The sequence below is a fragment of the Gavialis gangeticus genome, unplaced genomic scaffold (genome assembly GCF_001723915.1).
Source record: "Gavialis gangeticus isolate Ggan-Ray unplaced genomic scaffold, GavGan_comp1, whole genome shotgun sequence".
Lineage (NCBI taxonomy): Eukaryota > Metazoa > Chordata > Crocodylia > Gavialidae > Gavialis > Gavialis gangeticus.
In genome coordinates, this window is record NW_017729001.1 from 16,133,509 (window position 1) to 16,142,969 (window position 9,461).

General features: G+C 41.6%; 1 protein-coding gene across 2 annotated transcripts in view; it reads left to right on the forward strand.

Annotated features, from left to right (window-relative positions):
* TOP3B (topoisomerase (DNA) III beta) overlaps positions 1-9,137 on the forward strand; it is a 19,105-nt gene extending 9,968 nt beyond the window's left edge. The window contains exons 8-17 of one of the 2 annotated variants that reach the window (XM_019506949.1): positions 633-723; positions 1,038-1,192; positions 1,461-1,566; positions 2,333-2,479; positions 3,872-4,045; positions 4,651-4,779; positions 5,236-5,385; positions 5,831-5,931; positions 6,189-6,390; positions 7,076-7,132. In XM_019506949.1, coding sequence (XP_019362494.1) covers positions 633-723; positions 1,038-1,192; positions 1,461-1,566; positions 2,333-2,479; positions 3,872-4,045; positions 4,651-4,779; positions 5,236-5,385; positions 5,831-5,931; positions 6,189-6,390; positions 7,076-7,083 — 1,263 coding nt within the window. In that variant the 3' untranslated portion in view covers positions 7,084-7,132. Of the gene's footprint in view, positions 1-632; positions 724-1,037; positions 1,193-1,460; positions 1,567-2,332; positions 2,480-3,871; positions 4,046-4,650; positions 4,780-5,235; positions 5,386-5,830; positions 5,932-6,188; positions 6,391-7,075; positions 7,133-8,610 lie in introns of those variants that run through there. The other variant, XM_019506948.1, reaches the window with a different exon arrangement.
* The last annotated feature ends 324 nt before the right edge of the window (positions 9,138-9,461 follow it).

Below are 9,461 nucleotides of genomic sequence, written 5' to 3' on the forward strand. Positions count from 1 at the left end.
CACCCCCCCTCCCCCCGTGGGGGGGTTTTTTTTTTTGGTTTCGCCGCCCCCCCCCCCCCCCGCCCATGCACCTTCCCTCCCTCCTCCCTGTCTATCAAAACAGACTTACCAGCTGGATGCAGCTGTCCAAGTTGCTGGGCTGTGCTGCTTGTTGCCTACATGCTGTGCTGCAGCTGCGCACATGCACACAGCATTTAGCCACATCAGGCCCATTTCTGATGCAGTCAATTTTCTTTATATCTGTGCCAATATCAGCTCAATGTATTTGGTGCACCTCTAGCATGTGTATGTATATTTAAGCTTAGAAAAATACAAGAAAATCTAGGGTTTTTTTGTTTTAGTTCCATTTACTAAAAATGCAGAATAAAAGATAGAGATTTCTAATGGTAGTTCCTGTTGTGTTGATGTGCCTAGTATTACATCCTCTCCATTGAACTTCTTTTCCTTGAGATAAAGATTTCTATTCTTTGAGTAAAACATAAAACATAATAGGCATCACCAGAAGGCATAGCGGACCCTATGTTACCTATGATGTCCTTATATTATATCATCTTTAGAGGGTTATGAAATGCATGCAGTCATCCTGCACTGAACATCAGAATTTACTGTGAAAATGCTGTTCTGTGTCCTAGGTAGAATCTGTGAGTAAGAAGGAGAAAGTGAAGCAGAGACCTCTGGCACTGAACACAGTAGAAATGCTGCGAGTTGCCAGTTCTGCTTTGGGTATGTAGATAGTATGAAAGTAAAAGTGTTCTTGTTTTGAAACTGATTAAAAAAAATGAGGGATATTCAGAATAGGTGGTGCTACCGCTGCATACACATGATAACTACTTGTGCTATAAGATTATTTCATCATTTTTCTCATTTGCTAAGAAGTTTGAGAGAATTTCAGAAGTGAAGGTATCATGTATGTAGCAAGTCATGGTCATGATCTTCTGTGGAATGGGCACCCTGGAATAACTTAACGCCTGTCATAAAGAAATATTTGCTGTGTCAGTAAATCAAAGATTAAGCCATATTGCTGTGATCTCTTGCAGGAATGGGTCCACAGCATGCCATGCAAATAGCAGAACGACTTTATACCCAAGGGTATATTAGCTACCCTCGAACAGAAACTACTCACTATCCGGAGAACTTTGACTTGAAAGGAGCTTTGAGACAACAAGCCAATAATCCGTACTGGGCAGAAACAGTAAGTATATGAAATACAAGATGAGTTGTTAAATTCTTTCTTGGTCAATGTGTTAGGAAAAATTGCATCAAGTCAATGCCCTCAAATGCCACTTGTATCTCATGGTGGTCTGTAGTCATTGTGTAAACAAAATGCAAGTATTGCATGCTAATGGCATTTACTTCATGGGGTTTCTATTCTAATAGATTACACCTGAAAAGCAAGCGAGCCAATAGAGAGGGACTGCATTACCAGCCTCTCTCTGTTTTTCCCCCTTCATTTTCTGTAGGTAAAAGCATTGCTATCGGAAGGTATTAATCGTCCAAGGAAAGGTCATGATGCAGGGGACCATCCTCCAATAACTCCAATGAGAGCTGCATCAGAAGCAGAGTTAGGTACAGACAAATCCCTGACAATAGAACAGTTTGTTAGGTTTGGCCCCTTTGCCACTAGATTTTCCAACAGCAAATTGGGGATGAACTATACTTACCCATTTCTTTTGAAGTGTGTGAAGTCTAGGTGTGGAAACTTTGTGCTAATTAATTCCATTATAGAAGCATGGAGTATTCAATTAAATGTAACATGACTGTGATAAACTGAAAATGGACAGGGAGTTATCTTGTGCAAGACTTCAGTACAGATTGCCTTAAACCACAAGCATTTAATGAATGGATTAAAAATGGGTTAAGTCTTGTGGAACAGAGTATTGACCTCTCACTTAAAATCAAATCAGGATTTGAACTTATAAGGGAAAAGAGAATGCGGATCTCTGCTCTGATTCACACAAGTAACAGTATTTCACAAGCTAGCCATTCTTGAATGAAGACTGCCTTTTGTGTTATGAGTGGGAATTTTTTGGCAGACATGCAGCTTGCCTGTGTTATGCCTGTCACTCATTTTCACAAGAATTAAATTCTTATAACTAGCAAGTTGCTGTAATGTTCCTGGAGTGATGTGTTCTTCATCTACAGGGTCTTCAAGGAACAATCTTTAAAAGGGGGGAAAAAATGAAAGAAGGCAATTTGAAAGTTCAGGGACCAATTTTTTTCTGCTCAGTTTATGAAAATTGGTGCTTTCTTTTGTTTTCTTTTTTAACAGCAATATTTTATGGAGCAACGTGAATTGGATTATGTGAATTAACAAGGTGTTGTCTGTCTTCAGGTGGAGATGGATGGCGATTATATGAATATATTGCTAGGCATTTCATTGCTACTGTCAGCACTGACTGCAAATACCTCCAGACCACCATATCTTTTAGTATTGGTCCTGAACATTTTACATGTATAGGAAAAATGGTTACTTCACCTGGTAAGGAAAGTTTTTAGTTAGTAACTCCGTGTCCTCTGTCTCTTCTTCCCTTTGGCAAAATGGTGTTGAGGAGCTGAATTAAAAGATAAAGTATTAGAGGCAAGAGAAAATTTTGAAGGCTATTTTGTTGTTTGTTGTTGCTGTTGACTGCTTCCTTCATCTCCACACTTATTTCCCAGTTTGACCCAGCATATGATTTCCCTTGTGGTAGGACCCAAAACAGGTTAAATGCTGCTCATACGTACAAGGTGGCTTTGGATCAGTGTGTCAAACATAAGGCCTGCAGAGCCCCACCATCTGGCCCCTGGTGCTGCCCCACAGTCTGGTCAGACTCGCATGACCATGGTGCAGGGCCAGACCACAGGCTGGATCAAGCCCAAGGACCTCCCATCTTCCCCAGGCTCTCCTCCCCCAGCCTGCTTGATCTGGTGGCTGCTATAGCTGGTATGGGACCTGTGTTACCTGTGGTGCAGATTCCAGAGCAGCTGGAATGAGCATCACATGTGGCATGGTCCAGTGGGAACGGTAGCTGCCGGCATACAGTGCTTGGAGGTCCTGTGTAGTGTGGATCTTAAACTGGCTGGGGTAGACCCTGTGTAGTGCAGTCCTGGTGCTGTCAGGGCAGGTGTTGTGTGGCGCAGTCTGGCCAGGATGGCCACTGTGTGCCACTGGGATGTCGCATTGGCCAGACTTTGCTGCATGTAACTCCCATGCTAGCTGCTCCAGAATCTGCACCTCATACAGTGCAGGCAGCAGCCTGGTCTGGCAGCTGCTCCAGCCAGGTATGCTGAGGGAGAGGAAGTGGGAGAGGAGGTTCCTGGGCTGGATCCAGCCCGTGGACTGGTCCCGCATCACTCGTCTGGCTTGCAAAGCCAGTTGAATTTTGACACCCCTATTTTAGACTGTCTGCTACACAAAAATAGAGATTTGTTCTACGCTGAACACCACCCACGCAAAGGCACACTTAGTGCTCAAGGGAAATAATTCAGAAGCTGCACTGAGGCTTTGTTGTAATCTTGCTTAATGACACCTAGTATTTTTAAAATCTCCTCATACCTCTTTGAGATTCAATCTTGTGCTATCCTAGATCCAGCCAAGAAAGGCTGACTTTTGAGGCCTGCCAGTACCATTCAGGATTCCACAAAAAGGGATTGATGCTGGGTATTGAAAGGAACTCCAAAGGCATATGGAAAAGAGAAAAATAGGGCATTTCCTCAGTGTCTCCGGTGCCATCCTAGGGCACAGGAGTCTTGCATCTGTTTTCCTTTGTGACGGGCAAAAGTTTGTCAACCTGACTTGTAAAATGAAGCCCTGGTTAAAATTAAAATGTGTATCTATGTCTAGGGAAAACTGCCAAAGGGTTTAGTTTCTGTTGTGCTTATTTACCTCTAGGGTTCACAGAGATTATGCCATGGCACAGCATCCCCTTGGAGGAGAGCCTACCCAGCTGTGAGAGAGGAGATATTTTCCCAATCAGTGAGATAAAACTGCTGGAGAAACAGACTAATCCACCTGATTACCTGACTGAAGCAGAACTCATCACGCTGATGGAAAAACATGGCATTGGTAGGAGCTTGATTCTCTCACAGGCTGATATAGTACCCCTTAAAAGGGATAGGAGGGCCACCTCTTCTGAACTCTCTTATGGCCTGGTATAAACTTGAGCTGTTTCTGTAAATATGTGCAGTAATGGTTTCCTGCACACGCTCGCATTCATGCATGGGCTTTCATCTGCATGCTTGTTTCTTTCATGGCTACCGCTTTTCTGGCCAAACACAGTGTCTTCTGTAAGCCATTTTCATCAGTCCTCAGTTAGCCAGAGAATGCACTTTGAAAAAAAGAGAGTATGTTCCCACCTTCTGAATTTCCTGCCAGTTGCCTTGCTGGCAGCAGTTGAAGCATTTAACATCAAAGCATATATTGCAGAAATATCAGAACTGGAAAGGTGCTTTGTGCCTTCACCAATTTATAAACGACTGTATGAATTTTTGAGCAAGAAGGAATCAAACAGCTGGGCAGTGGAGGAGGGCATGGGAAAAACTGAGTAGTACCCCATGCCCTTGGAGAAAAGCAATTTGTTCCGATTCTGGCAACCTGAGAGGGAAAAGAAACTAGAATAATTTAACCTAAGAGTAAGTAAGAATAAGAAAAGTATTTTGTCTATGTGATAGGAACTGATGCAAGTATTCCAGTCCACATTAACAACATTTGCCAGCGAAACTATGTCACAGTGGAGAGTGGCCGCAGACTAAAACCTACAAACCTCGGCATCGTTCTGGTTCACGGGTACTACAAAATAGGTCAGTTGTTGCTTTTTTCTTTTCTCCTTTGCTTAGCACTTAATTCTATTCCTGGCTAGCTATAGATACAGTAATACATTAAGGGTAACTCTCTACCCAGGTCTGTGGTGCTCAGTCCTAAGGCAGGAGGACAGATTTAAACTGAGTTACAGTGGTGGTTTGTATTTCCTCCATCTTCGGAGCATCAGTAATTAATCTCCTTTTTGGAAAGAGCCACTTCCCACTCTGAGAGTGTGAGGTAGTAGCTCTGAAGTTGGCCTTTTACAAATGACATTTCTGGCTGAAAGACATGTACCTAATGGGATACTTGTAATTCTTAAAACCACAATGAGTGATAGAATGGTCTGTTTTTTAGTTCCTGTATCTGACAGCACTTGATCAGTTTTCCCCATGCTGTCAATCAGTCTCTCCTCATTTCATTGTGGTTTCTCTTATGTCCCTCTCATTTCTGGTTAGATGCAGAACTGGTGCTTCCTACGATCCGCAGTGCAGTTGAGAAGCAGCTCAATTTGATATCTTTGGGCAAAGCCAATTACCACCAGGTCCTGGAGCATACCCTTGATATCTTCAAAAGGAAGTTTCACTATTTTGTTGATTCTATTGCAGGTAAGCCTTCCCTTGCACCTGAAATAATCTACCCTGTGTAACTGAAATAAGAACTAGCCTATGACCCTTCAGTCAGTTTTCAAGGGGCCAGGCTTCTTATTTGGAAAGATACACAGAAGTGAGGCTCTTGTCATATGAATTTGTAGTTTGTACAAAGTCCCACTTTGGAGCCACCTTCTGGACATGTAGTGTTGTGTATTCAAAACTAAAATTATAAAACAAGCTGAAATATTTTGGTAGCATGTCTTACATGCTTGTTGCTGCTCTTTTAGAAGCCTTTGTAATGCATCTACTTACTGTGCACACATTGTGTGGGAGTTACGCTGCTTAGTCATTGATAACTTTTCTTTCACCAGCCCAGAGATTTTTCCCAGGCTGTGTGTAAAGAAAAGGGTCATTTCTCTGAAAGAGGTAATTTCTTCCAACACTGACTTCTTTTCTGCAGGTATGGATGAATTGATGGAAGTGTCTTTCTCGCCATTAGCCGACACAGGCAAACCTCTCTCCCGTTGTGGCAAATGCCATCGTTTTATGAAGTACATCCAAGTAAGTCACCTAGAGCTTTTACATGTCCTTCAAAAGTAACTTGTTGAAGGTTAGCATATTAAAATATCCTTTGTTATGTTTGGGTTTCCAATGTGACTTCTTGCAAACACATTTCTATAAAAGAATACGTCCCCTTTTTACATGGAGGAGGTCAGGGAGTAATCACTATTTGATTGCCAACTGACTAGAGGTTTTGACTGTCACAAATAGTGAATTTTGAAGTGCAGCTTGTTTATAGTTTTTTATCCTGTTTCTAGGCCAAGCCAAGTCGTTTGCACTGTTCTCACTGTGATGAAACATACAGCCTTCCGCAGAATGGTACTATCAAGCTCTACAAAGAGTTACGTTGTCCCCTAGATGACTTTGAGCTGGTGCTGTGGTCTTCTGGATCCAGAGGAAAAAGTTACCCACTCTGTCCATACTGTTACAACCATCCCCCCTTCAGGGACATGAAAAAAGGTAGAATTTTTGATTGACACGTAGGGGAATAACTACATTGCACCAGTTTTTAGTCAGAAAAATAACTTTAAAACAAAATTTGTAGGTGCCCACAGATGTCTCCTACAGGCCCCACATCAAATTACCAGAATTTGTAATAAAAAATATTTTGCTGCCAAAGTGCTTAAAAACAACTGACTTCTAACAAAGGGGCAGGGACAACATAATAAAGATTCTGTAGTTGGATTCTAGCTGACAGTTCGAGTGGTGGTGTGTATGAGGAATAATACAGTCCCGCCTGTTATTCCCAGAGAGGTAGCCAGGCAGCGGCAGCTCCAGCTGCTGTGGTGCTGATGGCAGTGGCATGATATAGCTATGACTGCAGCAGCAGCTATTTTTGCATCCCCTCTCCCTACAAAGGTGGCATCCAGGGCTGCTGCTGCCCCCCACCTCCACCTTAGACTAGTTATTCCAAGATTTATGAGTTCGTAAGGGCTAAATAAAATGCTTTAGAAATAATTGGCATGACCTGATACATATGGAAATTCATCTGAATAAGAAGGTATTAATTCAGCTTGGTCACATTTCTGACCATTATTATTCTTAAGGATCAAACAGTTTCTATAATAAGTCCTGCTTTACCGATTAAATTTAAGATACTAAAACTTTCAGATGACTTCTGTGAAATTTCCATTTGTTCCTGAAGGGAGGTAATTTTTTCTGAAGCTTGCGACAGCTGGAGAAGCAGTGAGATAAAAGCAGGGAAAAAAGAGTGGATTTAATTTAAAGGTATTTTATTATTTCACTAACTTTTGGAGTATGTTTAAAATTTAGTGCAGAGCTACTAATGAAAATATGTTTTATTATTTTATTAGAATAAAACTTCACAAAGCTTGTTTATATTGGCAAAATATTTTTCAAAGTTTAAAAAATGCATTTGAAAAATGAATCAGTCTAATATTTGACCAGTTGTATTAAAAAAATCAAGCCTTTATATGAAAATCTGCAGTGTAAGGAGGGACAGCTGTGAAATGGCCCCCTATCAGCCTTCTCTTAAATAAGAAAAGCAGTTTACTGTAACTCACCTCACTCACTTATAAAATGGACATTCAGAATATTGGATAGGCTACTATAAAGACGTTTCTAATTCAGACTAAATTAGTAACCATCTGTGCACAAATGCTAGATACTTTTCATAACACTCAGTGATGTGTAATGCATTTGTGAGCATTATGAAGATAACTTGCAGGATAATATGAGAAATTCCTGAAATCTGCCTGACACCTATGGAGGTTCTGTGTAATGCACTTCAGGTCACATAAAGAATGGAAGTGTCCCAGTATAGCAGTATTGGTTTATTGGGCTTTTATGCGTGATTTGGCTTAATAGTACACTCCTGGAAATAAAAGGATAAAGGCTACACAATGACTAGATAAAGGGCTCTCCAATAAACACACACGGGCAATTACAGGACACTGGTCTTAGAAAGCTATAGCTGGAAGTTAAACAGCTGTTCAGATTGAATTGGCATCTAGAAATCAAAAGGATCCTAATTGATTAGAGGCTTTTTGGGAAGGGAGAGTTTCCAGAGGGAAGAGAACTGCAGGTACTGAACCTGAGTCAGGCCTGCTGAAGTGATCACAGTTGGCACAGAGTGGGAAAATTTTATTAGAGCACCCTAACAAGGGTGGTGTCTCAGGACCTGAGAGGGGTGGGGACTGGCACTTGGGAAGGGTCACAGTGCAGTGAGCCTGATAACTGACACTGACTTGAGGCTAAAACACTAGTATTTCATGATCATATTAGGTAACACTAAGGAGTCTCAACTGGGTTTCAGTAGTTCTTTTGTGCTCCTGTATTACAGCATACTTGTGATGAAAGGTGGTTCCTGTCTCCAGGTCACTTAGTATAAGATAAACCAACACTGGTTTATAATAAACATGTTTTTAATGTGTATTTGCTTATAAACTGCTGCATAATATTTGAACTGTTCAGTGACATGGATGGAGAAATCTGAGAGACATTGTAGTACAAAGAGCACTGCACATCCAGATGGGACATCTGATGCATGATAACAAGCTCTGGTGTTGTCTTACGTGGTGAAGTTCTCTTGCACACTGATGCTAAGAACAGGGGCTATGTTTTAGCACTGTTTAAACCCTATATCGTATCTTCTCATACATGGGTCAGATCATGATGCAAGAAGTTTCTGATTACCTGATTTTATTTTTGTTTCTTTAGGAATGGGCTGTAACGAATGCACTCACCCCACATGCCAGCACTCGCTGAGCATGCTAGGAATTGGGCAGTGTGTGGAGTGTGAGAATGGGGTTCTGGTGCTGGACCCAACTTCAGGTCCCAAGTGGAAGATGGCCTGCAATAAATGCAATGTGGTTGTGCATTTCTTTGAGAATGCCCACAAAGTCCGAGTATCACCAGAGACCTGTGAGGTGTGCGATGCAGCTCTTGTGGATGTGGATTTTAATAAAGCCAAGTCTCCTCTTCCTGGGGATGAGACACAGCATTCAGGCTGTGTATTCTGTGACCCTGTGTTTCAAGATCTGGTGGAGCTGAAGCATGCAGCCATGAGGCACCCTATGCACCGTGGAGGCCAGGGGAAAAGGCAGGGTCGAGGAAGAGGGAAGGGCAGAAAGCTTGGAGGGAGACCCAATCCAAAGAAACCCAAGGACAAGATGGCAGCCCTAGCTGCTTACTTTGTATGATTCCCACAATATTGAATGAAAAATAAACCCTGTTGTTAAAGTTGGCCTTCCTCAGTTTCTTTTTAAAATGTTGCATATTGCTAAATTGCTGCCTTTAAAGAAAAGAAAAGTAGTTTTGAGTCGTACAGTTTTTGTTTTTTCACACACCTAGAAATATTAGAAAATCTCTGTAGGTGACTGGTTTCTAAGTATGTGTTTCAGAAGCCTTACTTTTTTTTTTTTTAAAAAACTAGTACCTGTCCAGGCACTTACAGGAGAAGGAGAAAAATTCAGGAAGCAATACTTTTTAAGAATTAGTTGTGCATAGCAGAAAGGAAAAAGTCTCTCCTTTTGTGTCATTCTCCAGCAGCTTTTGTCAGTGATGTGAGA